This window comes from Sarcophilus harrisii, chromosome 4, assembly GCF_902635505.1.
Source record: "Sarcophilus harrisii chromosome 4, mSarHar1.11, whole genome shotgun sequence".
Taxonomy (NCBI): Eukaryota; Metazoa; Chordata; class Mammalia; order Dasyuromorphia; family Dasyuridae; genus Sarcophilus; species Sarcophilus harrisii.
In genome coordinates this window covers 354,171,485-354,192,082 of record NC_045429.1, presented here as the reverse complement: position 1 = coordinate 354,192,082, position 20,598 = coordinate 354,171,485, and the positions used below count along the sequence as shown (strand labels likewise).

The window sequence follows — 20,598 nt, the reverse complement described above, 5'->3', positions numbered from 1 at the left end:
AGAGGGGAGGAGGAAGGGAGGGCTTGTGAGGACCATGAAACTAACCCAATATTCTGTATATGCAAGGAAAGCAAGTAGAGGAATTCTTGATTACTAACATAATGTGATTTTTTTTTTCTCATGAAAGATAGCCAAAATCCCACTTTCTTAAAACCAATCCTGTCCTACCCTAAGGGAGCATGTCCCCAGGCATGTGCACACACAAGCTACTCCAACCCCCAACATACATACTTGCCTTTCCCAGCTTGCCTGAAGCCAATCTGGTTTTGTCGTGCCATTTCTGTAGCGTACGGTTCCTGTAGGCTGTGAAATCAGCAAAGCGCTTTGCCATGAAGCTGGGATAATCCTCCATTTCCAGCTTCCTCTTGGGAGGACCTCTCTTCTGCTGGTACTCCGCTACCATGGCTTCTTCTTCTTCTTCACTAGGGATTTCTTCCTCACTGGGAAAAACAAGGAAATTGTTGAGAGAAATTATCTAGTCAAAAGAAAGGGATTATTTATGTGAAATCAGGGGAGAACCCAGAGAAGTAAGAACTAGACCCAATACCCTACCAATTTAGCCAACCTTTTACATAGAAACCTTCTTAAACTGTGATTTAAGACCTCATAAGTGAGTCTTGTAACTGAATATGGGAGTCAAGAAATTATAATTATCTTTAAATGTCTGGTTTGTATACCTATTTTATATCTTCATATACCCAGGGTTGTGTAAAATTGTCAGGTAAAAAGAGTAGCAAGTGGAAAAAGTTTTAATAAGCCCTGGGTTACAGCACAAGTAGCAGAGAACAGGTAAAGGTTTTCTGTGGATGTTAAGATAGGGTTAAGGCGGATGGTTAAGAAATAATGTGATGGGGGAAAGGATATGGGGCTAGAAGCATCTCATACTTGTAGGATATCTGCAGAGGAAGTAAACTATGACCTGGAATGTTAGTGGATCACAAGCTCAATTTGAGCCAGAAACAATGTCATAGCCAAAAACCCTAATATCATGCTAGACTTCATTAAGAAAAACTAAATGATTTAACAAGCACATGAAAGATGTTCCAAATAACAAGGGTAATGCAAATGATAAAAATCCTGAGGTTTCATCTCACATTCAGAAAACTGGCAAAGATGACCAAAGATTGGAATAGGCAGAGTTGGAGGGATTGAGGAAATACTAACACACTAATCTATTGCTGGTGGAGCTGTAAATTGGTGTAATCATTTTGGAAAGGAATTTTGGAAATAAAGTGACCAAAATGTCCACATCCCTTGTAAGTCTCAAAGATTCCACAGTTAAACTATATCTTGGTGAGAATCACTGATAAAAAGAAGAGTAATGAAGGAGACTTACTGATTTAATAGAAAGCAAACAAACAAAAAACACATTAAAATATTTACAGAACACTTTTTTTTTATGGTAGCAGGATGACTTCAGAGAGGCCTAGAGAGACTTACATGAACTGATGCTGAGTGAAATGAGCAGAATCAGGAAATCATTGTACATGTCAACAACAAGATTATGCAATGATCAATTCTGATGGATGTGACTCTCTTCAACAATGAAATCATTCAGACCAGTTCCAATTGTTCAGTGATGAAGAAAGCCATCTATACCCAGAGAGAGGACTGTGGCAAGTGAGTGTGGACCACAACAATGTATTTTGATTCTTTTTGTTGTTGCTTGCCTACGTTTTCTTCTTTCTTTTTTTTTACTGGTTTGATTTGATTTTTCTTGTGCAGCACAAGCTAATGAACTGAGTTTAGATTGAAGCATGTTATTTTCCCACTTTATAATTGTATAAATATGTATGCATATATTGGATTTAATATCATGTTTAACATATGTTGGACTACTTGCCATCTAGAGGAGGGCATGGGGGAAAGGAGGGAAAATTGGGACACAAGGTTTTGCAAAGGCTAATGTTAAAGAATTGTCCATGCATATGGTCACTTATTAGAGATACCATAGAGGGAAACAATTTTTGGGTGAGATCTAGTTAAACTAGACAAGCTTAAGAAGCCCTGTTTTAAACAGTGAGTATTTAAAATTAAAAATCCAACATGCTTTAGAGCTTGGCAGTCAAAGTCCTCCACAATCAGACATCATTCAGACTTCTCAGGCTGATCTCAGGGCAAAGTTTCTGCACATGCTTGAGGGTCATGGAGTTAAGCAATCCCCTGAGCATGCAGACACTTTCCTGCTACAGGCCTCAAAGACTGCTCTTTCTTATGTCTAGCCTCCATCTTCCCCTTTCAGTTCTGGAACTACCATTTTGGGGTCCAAGTTGCTCTAAATAACGAGTGCCTTACAGGATCCACTATCTCTAGTTACCGCAAACATGCTCCATATAACCTCTTATTGGCAACTCTCTTACTTGAAGTTTAATTTGTAAACAAATTCTCCCCTCCATTCTCAGCTTTGGAACCTGATTCTGTTTTGCTTTTTTATTTGTATTCCCAGTGCTTAATATAGTACTTGGAACACTATATGTGTTTAATAAATGTTTTTTTCATTCATTCATTCTACTGAACTTCTACCCTTCCTTTATAGCTTAACTCAAAAACTACTCCATTAATGAAAAGTCTTCTTTGATCTCCCACAGTGAGTGCCCATGCCTACCAAACTCATTCTGCTCACTGCTAATTAAAAATATTCCCAAAGATGTACACGAACTGATACAAGGTGAAATTAGCAAAACCAGAAGAACACTGTACATAGCAACAGTCATATTTTAAGATGATTAACTGTAAAAGACTTAGCTATTCTGAGCAATGATGATTCATGACAATTCCAAAGAAGTCATGATGAAAAATACTATCCACCTTCAGAGAGCTAATGAACTGAGTGCAGATTGAAGCATAATATTTTCTCATTTTATTTTTCATACTTTTGAGGAGAGGTTAACAGTTATTATGGAAGGAAAAGATGCTCCAAGTCATTACTAATCAGAGAAATGCAAATTAAGACAACTCTGAGATAACACTACATACCTGTCATATTGGCTAAGATGACAGGAAAAGATAATGTGGAATGTTGGAGGGGATGAGGGAAAACTGGGACACTGAAACATTGTAGGTGGAGTTGTGCATATATCCAACCATTCTGGAGAGCGATTTGGAACTATGCTCAAAAAGTTATCAAACTGTGCATACCCTTTGACCCAGCAGTGTTTCTACTGGGTTTATATCCCAAAGAGATATTATAGAAGGGAAAGGGACCTGTATGTGCAAGAATGTTTGTGGCAGCCCTCTTTGTAGTGGCCAGAAACTGGAAACTGAGTGGATGCCCATCAATTGGAGAATGGATGAATAAATTGTGATACATGAATATTATGCAACATTATTGTTCGGTAAGAAATGACCAACAGGATGATTTCAGAAAGACCTGCAGAGAATTACATGAACTGATGCTGAGTGAAATGAGCAGGATCAGAAGATCAACAATACTATATGATGATCAATTCTGATGGACATGGCCCTCTTCAACAATGAGATGAACCAAGTCAGTTCCAATAGAGCAGTAATGAACTGAACCAGTTATACCCAGGGAAAGAACTTTGGGAGATGACTATGAACCACTACATAGAATCAATCCCCAATCCCTCTATTTTTGTCCACCTGCATTTTTTACTTCCTTCAAGGCTAATTGTACACTATTTCAAAGTCCGATTCTTTTTGTACATCAAAATAACTGTATGGACATGTATACATATATTGTATTTAACTTATACTTTAACATGTATTGGTCAACCTGCCATCTGGGGGAGAGGGTGGGGAGAAGGAAGAGAAAAATTGGAACAAAGGGTTTTGCAACTGTCAATGGTGAAAAATTACCCATGCATATATCTTGTAAATAAAAAAGCTATAATAATAATTTAAAAAACAGTTATTATGGAAATGTTTTACATATTCACATAAATATCGGTATCATTTTGCTTATATTTTCAATAGGTAAAGGAGAAGAAGAGGTAAAAAATTTGGAGCTCAAAAAAAAAAAATTTTCATATATTGTTTATTTTTTGTTTTGACAATCCAAAGGCATGCTTTCCTCCAACCATAAGTTGTAGATTACTAACTCTGTGAAAGAAGGGATCTGTCCTGAAGCTTTCTACTTCCTCTATGTGTAACTCAGGGCTCTATGTGCTGACTAATCCTGCAAGGCCTGCAATCTATGCAGGCAGATGTTTATTCAATGCCATGAACATAAGGTGCGTGGCTTGTGCTCTCAATATGGAAGGATCAGAGTTTCTTGTTCACAAATAATAAAACAATTCTAGGAAAGAAAGAACCTCCCCACCCCAATCCATTCCCACTTTACCTTTCCTCTTTAGGTTTTGTTCCATCTACGAGGTGTCTTGTGTCTGGATACTGGTAAAGCAGTTCTTCTTGAAGATCTACCAATGACCTAAGCAATGCTTTAAGTGCCTTGTGGCCTAGAAAATGGAGAATACAAACATGACAATTGTTAATCATTCTCCAATTTCAAGTAATACACAAGATAGCTCTAGCACCAAGGAAAATGGGGAATTATTCTCTATTTTATAATCACATGCAACTGGAAAGGCAAACAGTCTATGTTGCACATTAGCAAATCTCTGACACTTCACTTCTCCCTGTTTTACCACTGACTAGTTATATGACTTTGGAAAAGTCATTTTGCTTCTCTTAAGCCTTGATTAACTTAACTCTACAAAGTGAAGCTACTGCAATTTGCAAAAGCACTCGTGAAGTCCAATGGGGATATAATATATTTTGTAATAAAAAATCAATATATGCTAGTATTACCAGAATTAACTATTTAATCCTTCAATCTTGGTTTCTGAAGCATCACTGGTGATTTACCACTTACTTCTTTAATAGTTTTCCTCTGCCAATGATTTTGACAACTCCTTGTTCCTAAGAACACTTTTTGACTTAGCCTTTTTCTTCTACCCACTTCCTTACAATATCCTAGGCCTCTCTGTCCTTACTTTGCTCTTTGTAGACTTTTTCCTTTGAGAATCTTACCTAGTTTTAGTTTTAATTATCATTCTTTCATTCTTCAACTCCATTCTTTCAGTTAATCGTTGAGTAATTTGTTGAAATTCATAAAAGATAAAGTTAGCAGCCAGAACCTGAATTTTGAATTATGTCTGCAGGGGCAAAGACTCTGGGTTGATTTATCCTATCATGTGATTCCCCACTCTTATAACACTTTTACATAGTTAATTTTTCAAGTTTTACAAAGGATTTTTCTCATTACCACCCTATGAAATGAATTAACTCTATAGATGAAGAAAATAAGTTGAAATAACTTTTCTAGTCACACAACTAATCAGTGTTATTGTTTGATATTAGGTCTCTTGTTTCCACCAGGTTCAACTCTCTGACTGTTACATTGTGCTATTACCTATCACCAAACTGCAGTTATGAGGCAATTAGTTGATTAAGCCTAGAGGAAAATCTTAGCTTTTAGGTCAAGAACTTATTATTATTATTGGTCAAAATCTATTAGGAAACCAGAAAGTAGACAGGCAGACAGTAAACAGATATCAACATTTCAAGCCATATACTAAGAAAAGCTCCTAATAGGTACATAATTTGGACATGAAGGGTGAAATTACAAACTAGAACAGCAAGGAAAAAATTACTAGTCATAAGACTAAACAAAAGATAGAAAGGCTCACAAAAGATAAAATGAACAATCTGATTACATAAAAAAGTTCTTACACAAAAACAATGCAGTACAGAAGCAAAATGAAGAAACTGAATAAAACCTTTACAGCAAGTTTTTCACTAACAGTTCTCAATGATTTCTAAGATATATCTCTAGATATTAGTCACAAATATGTAAGAATAAGATCTATGCTCCAATTAATTGTTGAAGGATATAATAATTTTTACAAAAAGAAATCCAACCTAACAATATCCATATAAAAAATGTTCTAAGTCACTAGGTAAGGAAATGAAAAATAAAACTCTGAGATACTACTTCATATCTATTAGATCAACAAAGTTGGCAAAAAAAAAAAAAAAAGAAAAGAAAAAAAGAAAGAAAAAGAAAAATGACAAATACAGAAAGGACTATGAGAAAATAGGTACTTTAAAGCATTACTATGAACTAATCTAGCTACTCTGGAAAACAATTTGGAACTGTGCCCAAAAAATTATTAAACTGTACATATCCTTTCACTCAATGATACCCACTACTAAATTTATATCCCAAAAATGTCAAAGAAAAGAGCACATATATTTAAAAAATATTTTTAACAGCAATTTTTGTAGTGGCAAAAAACTGAAAACTCAGGGAATGCCTATCAAATAGCTGAATAAGTTATAGTAGAATGCTATTGTGCTATAAGAAAAGATGAAAGGGATGGTTATAGCATAAATTGAGAAGACTTCTATGAACTGATACAGAACCAAGAGAACAATTTATGCAATGGCAACAAAATTGTACAAATATCTTTGAAAAACTTAAGAACTCTGAACAATATAGTGGAACTAATCACAATTCCAGAGAATTCATGATAAAACATGCTACCCACCTTCAGCTATAGTGGTGATAGACTCAAGAGTACAGACTAAAGCATAAGAGTTTTTTGGTCGTAGCAAATGCTGGTATTTGTTTTGCTTATCCATGCACACTTGTAACAGATTTTGTTTTTCTTGCCTTCTCAATAGATGGAGGAGTATGTGGGAAGAAAGAATTCAAAACAAAACAAAATTTTTTTTAAAGAGTACTGGCAGTCTGTGGTCAAAGAACAGAAAGAGCTAAGGAATCTGAGCATAGTACAAAGACAGATTGCTGAATCTGGAATTAAAGGAACTGGGTTTTGATCTGACTTCTGCTGCTTATTCCCAGTGTGACTTCAACTCTTTGGGTGTTAATTCTCCATCTATAAAAAGAACCTTGGAGGCGATCTAGTTCAACTCCTGTTTTCCCTCTCTTTTAAGCTTCTGACCTGCCCATTTGTCCGTATCAGTCGGCATAGCCTCATTCTTTCCCATACCAGCCTAGCAGAAACAACCCTTTACTCTGAATGCATTGAACAATTCCTTTCTTCTACCTAAGAGATGAAATTTTTACTTCAAAAATATAAACTCAGTGAATTTCACTTCTAGGCTTATATCTAATAAGCTCTGTATGCAAAAATGTTTAAAGAAGCTTTTTTGTTATGGCAACATACTAAAAATAAAAAGAGTGTCTACCAATTGGGCAATGGTTAAATAAATTATGGTATATAAATGTCATGAAATTTTATTGAGTTGTGAGAAATTGCTAAAAGGACAGTTTCCAAGAAACTTGGGAAGACTTTAGTGAACTGATACAGATTTAAGCAAACACAATCAGGAGAAGATTTTTACCAATAACAAAAAAATTGTAGGGGGAAAAAAACACTTTGAAAGTTTTAAGAACTTTGGCTAATATAATGATTCATAATGACTAGAGAGGAGTGATAGGGAAAGCTGCTACCTACTTACTAAAAGACAAGTGATACACTTCAGATATAGACTGAGACAAATAAATTTTGGATATGGAAAATGTAAATCTGGAAGGGGGGATAGGTCCTACTCTGTGCCAAAAGGATTTTTCTTTCTTTCTTTGTTGAGGGGAAAATATTTGGGTAGAGAGGAATGCTGTAATAGTACTGCCAAAAAAAGAAAAGAAGGACTCATGGAAGCATAGTTTTAAACACAAGTAAATGTACAGAAGGAAGGTCAGAAAGAAACTGACAAGCAGAAGAGTTTTCAAAGTAATATGCTGAATTTATTATATATGTATATATTTTTAAATATGCTGTACATAAGAGATTTTCAGTTCTACAAATATTTTTTTTGTTCTACTTTGTACATGAAAATGTTCTTTTTTAGTTATCTGTTAAATCTAGAATAAAAATTTAACCAAAAAAATTTTTTTAAATTTTTTTTTTAGGCTCTCTCTCACCTACTCTAAAAAGTACCTTTCCAGACTGAACAGAAGAAAATAAAGAACATTTCATTAAAATCACTCACTCACTGAACATTTGTTAAGTACTTACATTTTATTAAGCATTTATCATGTCCCTTGTACAATACTAGGTAGTTGAGATACAGAGTTTGAAACAATTCCTCCTTGGGAAAAGTGTATATTCTAATGGGGGAGAAATAGCAGTACATATGTAAATATACTCAGAATAAATAAAAATTAATAACTACAAAGTAGATTGAGAAGAAAGGCAATATTAGCAGCTACTAGGGGATCAGAAAAGGCTTCATATAAAAGGTGGTGCCTGAATTCCATCTTAAATGAAGAGATGAACTTCTAAGAGGTCAAAGTGAGGAGGAAGTGAATGACAATAGACAGTACAAAGGCAGAGAGAAGTGGCGTGTTAAATGTAAGGAAAAGGTAAAGGTCACATTGAGTAGATCAGAGCATAAGAAGGGAAGTAATGTACAATGAAACTAGGTTTGAAGGAATCAGATTATGAAGTGAAACCAACAAGTTTATATTTTATCCTAAAATCAACAGCGAATCACAAGAATTTAATAACAGAATAAGATAATTAAATCTTCATTTAAGGAAAATCATGTTAGCAACTATGTGTAGGATGAATCAGAGTGGAAAGAGACAAGGAGGTTAACTGGGAGGCTATCATAATAATCCAGATAAGTGATGACAACCTGAACTACAGTGATAGAAAAGCAGAGAAGAGGTCAAGATGTGGCAAGATGTGGTAGAAATGGCAAGATCTGGCGACCCTGGAACCCAGGATAATGCCAAGGTTACAACTCTGGGGTACTGAAAGGATAATGATATCTTCCAGAGAAATAAGAACATTTGGGGAAAAAAGATTTAAAAGAATAACTTAATAAATTCTGTTTTGGACATGCTAAGTTGGAGATGTCTCCAGGATTTTTATCACCTGGTTACTCTTCTTGCAATAAGAACAAGTCATTTGTATGCAGTTAGTGCTTTAAGTTTTACAAAGTGCTTTTCTCACAACAATCCTACGAGAGAGTTAGGTAGCATTGTCAATTCTCTTATAGATAGGAAACTCAGATTCAGAATGACTTGTCCATGTTCACTTGAAAATGACAGCTCTGCAGAGAAAACTCAATCAAGTTGACATGGATTCAAGTCCGACCTCTAACACATACCTTGGGTAAATAACTTAACTTCTCAGAGCCTCTGACAACTGTCTAAGACTGTAACTTGTACTGCCAATGTATACAGGTAGAAAGTATTATGGCTGCAGAGGTTCCCTAAAAGTGATGAATTCATAAATTAAAAAAATAAAAATTAATTATAAAGCATTGTCCTTGCATGTAAAAGTGGCCTGTTCATTTTTAACCAGTTTTATTGAATTAGAAGCTCACTGCAAACCTATCTGTTCTATTTTCAAAACTATTTGCTGGCCTTTAGCAATCAGTACCATACACCCTTGTGGGTTTATAATAAACAATTCAAAATGCTTATTTATATGAATCCAAAATTCTCAATTTGCTGTTCTCAAACCTAATCTTCACAAAAGAACTGAACAGAAACAAGTGGAGTTAAAGAGAAACAAAAATAGGATGGAGGAAAAATATATTTCTTTTTTAAAGGAAAAAATAATTCTAAAAATCTAGACTCTAAAATAAAATATATGCCAATTTATGAAAAATGAATGGAAAAAGTGATCAAGGAGCATAAAGGAAATGGAAAGGATAGAAACCATACTTATAAAATCAAGGCACTAGTATTTATCAGTAGAAGAAAAGTTGAGAATCTCTCAATTAACTGGAAACTCCACAGTAGCTCACATTTCTTAGAGTATTTATAATAACTAGGTGAAAAATAAAGGGAAGAAAAAATAAAAACAAAAACATTCCAGACCCAAAGGTGAGGGTGGTAAGGAAGAGAGGTAGGACTGATTGGAATGGTCAGGAAAAAAAAATTCTCTTGAAGTGAGTTTGCCTACGTAGAGCCCTATAAAATCTTCCAACACCAGGAATAACCACTACCATCTTCAGTTTAATTTACCTCTGTACAAAGACCAACATACATTCTGAAGCTTTCCTGAATTTGTCAAGGACAAGGACTCATATCTGTCACCTTTCTAGGACGTCACTATCTACAATTTGGAAACAAGAACAAATGGGGCAGAAGTCACAGGACAATCTGTAAAGTATGAGGCTGCTTTACCAAATACCACACCAAAATGTGATTTTTACATGTGGTAATCTGGGGATTCTGAAACCCATCACAGTAAGGTCCTAACTTTTAAGGCCACTTTCAAATACTTCACAAGCCCCTTAATTTTGTTCAAGCTAAATAAAAAAATTCAAGTTAAAAAAAAAAAAAGACTCCCTACTGCAGATATATTAGATAGCATATCAATCCCACAAGAAAGCTGAGAGCCAGTATCAGTAAATCAAAGAATGCCTTTCTCATATGTTCTCATTTTATATACCCCTTCACCCAGTCAAAAAGTAGCCCTGGAGTATTTAAACTCTATTCAGGGATAGCACTGCCATGAATCAAAGTGTCAGGAGATCCACCAGAGATGAAATCTGTCATTCCATTCTTCAAACTCCACCCTCCACTGAAGAAAAAAAAAAGGTTCATCAAAGATAATGTTACTAGTGACCTAATAAGGTGAAGACATGTTAACATGCCCAATCTCTTTCCCTTCCAATTCTGACCATGGGTGAAAAACACTACCCACTGGCTTCAACTTTTCCAGATCTAGTAGAGACTTTTCCAGTGAGTGTCCCCCAGTCAGTGAAAGCCTGTGGACATACAGACCCGGGAACATGCAATGACTTCAAGCTTCCTACTTTAAGATGGTGATGATCATTAGATGTGACTGGGAAGAAAAAGCAAGTAAAAGCAAATATTTTGTTTTCTGTCTTTCTTGATAAAAGAGGGTACCTGTGTACCACCTTCAGATCCCACGACCAAATTTCCAGAGGATCTTCCCCTAACAGGAGAAAGATGCTAGATTTCTTTCACCTCAACAGTAATAGGCTCTGGGAAGCTACTTTGTTAAGAACATTCAGAATACAATGTAGCAGAAAGAGAGCTGGCAGAAAACCAGCATTCTAATGCTGACTCTCCCACTAACTAGCTCAGCAACACTTTTGGCCAGTTAATTTAATCTCTTTGGGTCTTAGTTTCCTCATCTATAAAATGCAGATAACACAACCTGCCCTGGCTACCTCATAGAAATGAAATGAGGATCAAGTGAATGAATTAATAACATGTGAATATATTCTGAAAACTACAAAGTGCTGTAAAAAAAAAAAATGTGAGGTGAACATTATCATGGATTTATCTTTGTATAGGTGAGACAATGTTAAACATTTGCTACTGATCTACAATTATTAAAAAATGACATCCTATGTACAAAATGCTATCACCTACTAGCCATATAAGCTTTCTGATCCATCTAATAAGTTTTAGGACCTTCAAATACCTTGTCTTTTTGTTGTTGTTGAACACATTTTGTTTGAACACATTCACACAGTTTATCAATTAGGATCATAAGCGTGCTAGTTCCCAGAAGATTAAGAAGGGAGATTGGGAAGGAGGAGGGGAAGAGAAGAAAGGGAGGGACAGAGAAGAGAAAAATGCATTTTAAAAGCAAGAGGCTTACCTTATTTTTTTTTTAAACATATACAAGCATTTAAAAATATAAATACATATGTGGGGATAGCCACATAAAAACACATTTTCATTAAGTTAGATATATATGCTTAGTATGATCTTCAAATTACAAGGCAATTTTTTTTTCCTCCTTTAAAAGTAACTAGGAAACTAGAGCTAAACTATAGGTCAAAATGACACACAATATGTTGGTCTAAGAACAATACTTTTCATTCAAATCCACAAGCCTGCCACTTGCACTAGTCATCCCCAGCAATTAATCCCCCAAGAAAGACGTTTGATTAAATCTTTTCAAGCAAATCCTTTGCTTTGCTTTTGTTAGTTCACTTCTTGTCAACATCTATTAAAATATGCCTTTAATTCTCCCACAATCTTAAAAAACACCGATTCCACTGTCTTCAACTTTAATCAACTGTATGGCCGGCATTTTTCATTTCATAATAATGTGCTGCTTGGAATTCAAGAGGCAGGCTCAGCATCAATCATCTGGTAAGAATTTTTCCACTGCAATAAATATGCAAATGAGGAGAGCCAGTCAGTCGTATTTCAGGCCCGACTTGCTAGTGTTTTAAAAAAGACACAAATTTATTAATTGCCGGTGGCCAGAGGAATCCTATTACTTTGGGCATTGATTACAAAGCTGTGTGAGTGATTATTGTGCAACTCGCGGGCTACCCAGGCATGAGGAAAAATTATTAAAGCAAGGCAGAGATTATCAACTCAGAATAACAATAAGCCTTAACATTTAGGCCCTAACTTCTTCAACAAAGAATTACGTGAAGGCTCCACTGTATCATAATTCCGAATTCTGTCAGTATTACTGTTTGGGCTTGTTCTATATTCCCCAAGCAGCATGGCGTTAACCAGTATGAAAGAGTACTGCCGGTTACAAATTCCTTAACGTGGGCCATTTGGACAAGTTTTCATTATTCCCATAGTATGTTCAACTGGAAGGTTTTTATTTATTATGAAAAATAAGTACACATGTGTGCATATACACACACAGACACACATGCTACTTTAAGGACTGTGGATTTAGCTGAACTACTCTGCTAAGTCTTTTGCAATGTTGTAATCCTTTGGTTCTACAGTTCCAAAAGCACAAACTCTGTAAAATGAGGCCCAACATACCCACCCAGGGTAATTTTTTAAAGTGAACATGGAGACCAGATTCTAAAAATATAAGGGCTACTCAGGAAGTTGACATGGATCCTGTGAAAGGGCTCCACAATATCAGGGAAAGCAGTCAATGCAAAGGTCCTGTGGAGGAAACAAGTTGGTTAATTTGAAAAGGTAAGAAATATTCAATCCAAGACATTTTAAAATCATATACAACGACTGGAGAAAAATTAATTTTAGTCTTCACAAAAATTATATGTAGAAAATGAGGAAGAGAGGAGAGAAGTGGCTGGAGAAGGCAGAGAGAAAGCATGAGAGATATATAATAAGACATGTTTGAAAGGGAACACTAACCAAAAAAAAAAAAAAAAAAAAAAAAAAAAAAAAAAAAAAAAAAAAAAAAAAAGAAAGAAAAGAAAAAAAAAGAAAAAGAAAATCCTCACCATTTAATACTACGGCCACTAAGTATCATGATAAATAGGGTATATTTGGGCTCTATGGAAGGACATCCCACCCAAGCTGTAATTTCTGACCTGGCATAAATTTACAAGAAAGGAAAAAGAACTGTGGAAATCCTTAGCTTTCCCTGAATACCTCTCTCAAACACCTTGATAGAGTATGTCAATAAATCCTTAACAAGCCCTATAGGACAGAGCAATCTAACTGATCAATGGACTTCCCCAAATCCTCCACTGTTACCTACAACTTGGCAGTACCTACACCTTCATTTCTCCTGGCAGTACTATTTCCTGAAAGAGGAAATAACACTTTTTTCCTTTAAGTGGACAAAGTAAATGTACCAAATATGAGGATTGTGACATCCCAGTATACTTAAACTTTATAGCAAGGGGAGATAATTAGGAAGGAAATTAAAAGGCATTTAAAGTAAGGCTCTCTCTCCTTTATGAAATAATAGTTTTTTTTTAAATCTTACTGTTTCATATTATAAGTAATAAACAAGCTTTCAGGTAGTGAAATTCTCCTTAGGAAAAGAAAGAAAATACCTTAAATTCCCACAGGTAACACATAATAAAAATTCAATTTTTCAGATAGACTAGAGAAATGATACTTACATCACATAGTTAAAAATAAAGACATTTATTCATTCAGTCTCAAAAATGCTGGAATCAAATGAAGTCAAATTGAAATTTCCCATATATTAAATGCACACTGCATTCACCTCATAACTTATTATGTATGAAAATTTAGGTGGGCACGGGTGGCACACACCTATAATCCCTGTTACTGGAATAGTTAAAAGTTAATGGATTGTTTGAGTTTAGGATTATCTGAGCTGCAATAAGTTTAAAGTCTATAGTGTATGGGTATTGACATTGTTTGGAACCAGAATGATGAGCTCTTGGGCTGCTTTAGGAGAGGCAAACCTGCCTAAGTCAGAAATATAGTCAAAATTGCTATGCCAGTCAGCAATAGATCAGGCCAGTGAGTAGCTGCTATACTTATGGCAAAATAGAAAACTATTCTCAAAAAAAAAAAAAAAAATCTATAGACTCTTAAAAATCTGTTCTAAAGCATTCTTGCTATATCTATCCCAAAGCTGCACACCAGCAAGAAATCTGAACAACTAGAGAGGTACCTTCCCTTTTCATGGCACCCAAAATAAACCTGTAGTCTTTTTGGTAGATTTCAAACATGCCATGATATATAAGAGCCAAGAACTTTTCCTGAGATCCTTAAAGTCATTTTGCTTGACACTTTGCAAATATAAAGATCATTATAATTTATCAGCTACTCCTTAAAAATGTTCTTGCAAAGAATATTATTGTCATCATGCTATCTCTATTTAATGGATTAAACTGAGATTCTGAAAAATAAAATGAATCTTGTATATCAGGAAGAGTTCTATGTAATAATTCATTCTGTTTTGCTCCAAGCTTACTACCCTGGGAAATAATCTAAGTTTAAAGTAAAAATTAAATTAAAATTTAAAAATAATAAAACCTGTGCTTTATATTTATGAAGGTACAAATGACAGGATATCCCTTCTTGGCATGTACTTTTAAAGAGCTTAATTGAAATTTTAGTTACACAGTATTTTTGGAAAGGTAAAATAGGATTCAGACTAATACAAACATCTCAAAGATTGTATGATCATATGTAAAACATAAATGTAAAATCTAAACAGCCTTTTTTTTTTCCCTAAAGAGGAGAAAAAAATCCTTTAGAAGCACTTTGGGTTAAATGTGCCAACTATACAGGATACTTAAATCAACTTTGAATGCTAATCATTAGAAAGTCAATAAAACAAAGGAAACTCCAATCAAAAAAACAAACAAACAAGTCCTTCTAGTTCTATATCCAGTTCTGATCACTGTACTCTAACAATAATACTAAGAAAATAAAGTAGAACCAGTTAATAAGGATGAAAAGTATGACCCATGGAAAAAGACTAAAGGAGTTGAAATTGTTTAATTTGATTTTCTAATTTTTTTAATAGCATAGCTTTTAATAGTCAGATTCACGTATGCATCTTGAGTTTATTGTGGTATGTGGTATAATATGGTGGTCTAAACCTAATTTCTTTCCTTTTTTCATTGCAATTCTTGTCAAATACAGGAGTCCTTTTCTGGATAATTTTAAGTTTTCAAGCTTATTATTCACTGGATTAAATTCAACTTCTTGTCTATTCCATTCAATCTAATTTTCAAACTTTTTTTTAAGGAGTACCAAACATTTTTGTTGATTAGTACTTTATTGAAAGTACTATTCTCCCTCTATTTCCACTTTTCCCCCATCATTTTTCCCCTTGTTCCTTAAGATTTTGTTCTTTCAAATAAATTATTTTGTCTGGCTCTAAAAAAAATTTTCCTTGGTAATTTGCTTAGTATACCATTGAAGCTGTAAATTAATTTTGGTAATTTTGTCACTAGTCTATTAATACAAGTCAGCTATGAGCACTAACTAAATCTCTTTAGGTATCATTACTACCCTTTACTTCTTAAAGAAGCATTTGGTAACTGTGCTGATACAAATATTGAGTGTGCTTTGGTGAATACCGGGTATGTTTTGTGTTTTGTGGTTATTTAATTGGGACTTCCCTTTATTATTCCCTTCTGAATTTTATTATTGTTACATAGAAATAAATTTATTTTTTTAAACTTTATTTTGTATCTTGCTACTTCACTAAACCACTGTTTCATTTAGCTTCTTTGCTGATCTCTTAAGATTTTCTAGTAAAGAGATATATCAACAACAATTAGGAATAGTTTGTCTCTTCTTTGCCTCTTTCTATAAGAATTTCTTTCCTAATTTATTTTTATTCCTGACAATTCTGATCAATCACCAAAAAGGAAAAATAGCACCTCTACTTTAAGTCTACATTTATTTAGAAAACTTCTAGTATTTCTCCATTGTATAGTGTTATATACTGTTAACTTTTTGCATAAATGCCTTTTAATTATATTTTTAAAGTACTTACAATACCTATGTAAATGAATGTAGTAATACTTCATCAAAGACTTTCTCCCCTTCTACTGATATTATCAGGAACCTTTTGTAACAGTAGTTAGGGTAGAATTCGTTTTTTTAATTTCAAAAAATTTCATTTTTTAACTTTCTTTTTTGAAACACATAAGACTTAATACTTTCTCCCAGTTCCAAGTTCTCTCCCTCCCTCTACCACTCCCCCCATCTCCAAAGAGAAAGCAAGAAAAATAAAGGCTATTACAAATACATATATATATATATATGCTCTCTTTCTCTCTGTGTGTGTGTGTATATATATATATACACATACATACACAGAGAAAGAGAGTCATATAAAACAAATTTCAACATTAGCTATGTTCTTTCCCCGACCCATGCCCTCAAAAAAGAATAAAAAAGAAAACAGAAAGAAAACAAAACATTCTTCAAACTATACTGAAGCCCATCAGTTCTCTGATGGAGGTGGGCATTATTTTTCATCATAAGTTCTTTGGAATTATGGTGGGTTATTGTATTCTTTAATTACTAAGGCTTTCAAAGTTGATCTTTTTTACAATGCTGGGTTATTGTATAAAATGTTCTCCTGGTTCTGCTCTCTTCACTTTGTATCAGTTCATAGAGGGTTAGGGAATGAATTTTTAACAAAACAAAGAATAAAGGTGATTAAAAATGATAAAATGCATAATTTCAATTTCGTGAAAATGAAATGTATTTGTCCAAACAAAATTAAACAACTAGAATAAGAATAAAAGTGATCAAGTGAAAAATATTTGTATCAAATATTGTTAATAATTCTACCAATAATTTCCAATTATGATATTCAAAAATACATAGGCAACTAATAGAAATATAAAAAACTAAAAGCCATGCCTAAGACATAAGATAGACAAAAGATAGGAATAGTTCTGAAAAAAAAATGCAATACTAACAACTACATGAAAGAATGTTTAAAATCACCAATAAAACAAATGAAAATCATAATTTATTATTATTTTTGGCTGAGGCAATTGGGGTTAAGTGACTTGCCCAGGGTCACACAGCTAGGACTGATTTGAAACGAGATTTGAACTTAGGTCCTCCTGATGTCAGGGTTGGTGCTCTATCCACTGCACCATCTAGCTGCCCCCAAACAAGTGAAAATCAAAATAACTCTTAGATTTACTTCATACCTCTCAAATTAGCAGAGATGACAAAAGATGGGAATGGTCAATGTTAGAGGAGCTAGAGAAAGAGGGTCAACCATAGTTCTATTTCTATGAATTGGTCTATTCTGGAAAACAATTTGGAATTACACTAAGAAAATGAATGGTATACCTATACCTTATGATCCCAAAATTTCACCTTTAGGCCTATATTGCAAGGAAATCAATGATTAAAAAGACTTAAATACATAAAAAGATTCAGAGCCACATTTTATAGTAGCAAAGAACTAGAAACGAAATAAATACTTGTTAACTGGGGAATAAACAAGTTATAGTATGTGAATATAAAAAAATGTTGCTATGCTGTAAAAAATGACCAATACAAAGAACTAGAAGACCCAAACTGATGCAAAGTGAGATGACAAGCAGAACACAGAAAAAGTATACAATGACTACAATGATGTATATGTATATGGAAACAGCAGCCAAAAAAATCGAAACTGATTGCTACAAAATTATGACTAAGCTTGGTCCTGAAGAAGAAATAGGAGACTTCTTTTTCTTCTTTACAGAGTTTGGTCACTTGGGTGTGGAACACTGTATACAGCGGGAGACTATTTCAATGTATTGGATAGCTGCTTCTGCTGAACTTTTTTTTTTTAATTAACTATTTGTTATCCTTTGTCATAAGTGACGCCTCTTTGAGAAAGGGAGATACCTTGGAAATATAAACAAAAGAAATTAAAAACTATAACGATCAAGTTTGGCTCCAAATAAGAAAGCACTTTTATTCTCCCTTCTTTGAAGAAGTGTGAAAACACTATAGAAAATTATGGAGTTTTCTGAGGTTTTAGTCGATTTTGCTGAATTTTTTTCCCCACCTTTTTTTCTTTATTCTAAGTGGTGGTTCTCGAGAATGAAGAGAAATTCCATTGGGAAATGTAGGTGATATGAAATCCAAAAGTATCTATGTATTGAAAGAACTATAGTTTACTTAAGAGAAAATTAACGTAGAGTAATAATTTCACATATTTTTAGTAACAGAATAGTTTTCAAGAAAGTAAACCAAGTTGTCCATATCAACAAAAATTCAAAAAAGGAAAGAAATGAAAATGAAAATGGGAAATGTCAGTCAGATATATTGAACAGGGAGAGAGAAGATTGGAATGAATTACTCAAAGAAAGTCATAAACCCTTTATTCCTAAAGATATGAAAAAAACAAAACATCATCATCAACAACAAAATAAAAACCTATTCCTAACGATTAAAGCATTTGACTATTTTCAGATGATCACTCAAGGTCATTTCCAATTTATTGAAAACATAAATATGTTTCAAAGAAATAGTATTAAAATCTACTATGATTATGTGACACTGCACCTAAATCTCTGCCCTTTTATCTCTCCCCATTCTTACATTCCTTCATCATCATTCTTCTTCAAAGAATCTCAACTAAAAATTTATAATTTAATTTAGTCACTACTTTTTGAGCACTTATTCTATAAATATTGTGGCATGGAGAGAACCAGCCTCCAAACAAGAAGACCTAGGTTTCACAAGTGCCAACTCTCAACTATGACTGTGGGCAAATCACAGAACTTCTCCATTGATCTAGACAACTCTCAAAGGCTTTTAAGTTGTGGAGAAGGTGCCAATCCCAATGAGTAATTTCTACATACAGAGAGTTCCATATGCCAATAAAATCACAAGTCCAGTCTCTATCACTTTATTGTAAGCCAATTACAAAGAAGAGATTTAACAATTCCTATACTTACCTTGCCTATCTACAGTGTTTTCTGAGTGGGCTCTTCTGATAATTCTCCTTAATTCCCTGAGGATACCAGAAATGTTATCTACATCCTTATTTGAATGAGTATGGCATATATAAAATGTAGGTCACAACTTAAAAGTTATTGAACAGCTTCTCTACCTAGTACAAATGAAGGAGGGAAGAGGTGTGGTCAGATTTCTTGTTTTGTCTCCATATAAATTGCCAGCATGACCCCCAAAGACAGCATCTGGTAAATCTGAGTCCATATTCCAAAGAGAGCACTCCAATGCTCTATCTAGATCATAAAATAATCCCCAAGGAAGTTAAGCTAAGGTCAAGTGCAGTTCAAGTACAACAAACACACCTTTGGAAGACTGGACAAAACACACACACACACACACAATACAATACAATAAATGTTTCCTGTCATGAGGCTTCCTCAAAAACTCAATAGCACTACCAAACATATGCTTTCTTTTACCTTCCTCTCCTAAAATTCATAATCACTACCATTCTGGTTTTAAAATTAACAGAAATGATGTATGAGCCAATTAAACCAGGTCCCACACAATCTTTGTAAGGATCAGGAAAAAAAATACTTTTCTTCCATGTCCTACCAAAAATACTTTATAGCCAACTAAAAATTTTTAGGTTGAGCTCTACAGATAAAACACACATACTTAGAGGGCTACACTTTATAGACTGATACAGTTTTTCTGCCAAGTACTAGGCATTATCAAATGTCTCCAAGTCCTGCTTCCCATAAGTGGCCTGATCTCAAGCTCTGATCCATTGTGGATGATCTCCCACATATCAGATGGAAGCTACCACCAGCTCATCAGATAGACGTGTCAGACAGAAATAGTAGTACAATCCAAACAAACATGCTGGAGTGATATTCCTCAAAAGTAATCACTTAAATAGTGAATAACATATGTAAATGTCTTGGATCTAACAAATGTCACTTATTGCTAGTAAACAGGTACCTTATGGCTCTTAGATCATAGGAGAATAAACTCAGAGATTGGTGGGGCCACGATTTAACAAAGTTGTCTTTCATATGTTATTAACATTAATACTAAGAGAAAAATCTTTGGAAATTCAGTGATGAGAACAATAATGTGACTTGCACATTTGGCTAAGTTGGAAGAAACAATACAATTTAAAAACATACCACTTCTATAAACCTTTCTCCAGAGATTCCCCCCTCCCTTTCCCCTTAAACAAATAATTCATCTTCTACAGTTCCATTGTGATTCTCTCACTTGGATCATTTTGTTCCTTTTTTGAAACTGTAAATCCCTGAGGAGTTTCAATGGGTTGGGAAAGAATTGTTATTCACCAAGAAAAAAAAGGCAGGATTAACAGCCATGGCCCCTCCAACTGGGAAACTTGCATCTTGTACTTTTACCATGTAAATAATGCACAGATCCTGCGGGAACATGCCAAACACCAGGATTCTTAATTAATGGAGCTCTTTAATGTGCAAATCAGGAACAAATTGCAAGTTCTGACTTGCATT

At 34.2% G+C, this 20,598-nt stretch overlaps 1 protein-coding gene across 1 annotated transcript in view; it reads right to left on the bottom strand.

The window, feature by feature from the left end:
* Nucleotides 1-20,598, bottom strand: part of AATF (apoptosis antagonizing transcription factor) — a 95,122-nt gene that overhangs the window by 58,068 nt on the left and 16,456 nt on the right. Inside the window, exons 5-6 of the mRNA XM_031966545.1 lie at nucleotides 4,304-4,418; nucleotides 236-440 (exon numbers count right to left, since the gene is read on the bottom strand). Of these exons, the coding sequence (XP_031822405.1) occupies nucleotides 236-440; nucleotides 4,304-4,418 (320 nt within the window). The remainder of the gene's footprint in view (nucleotides 1-235; nucleotides 441-4,303; nucleotides 4,419-20,598) is intronic.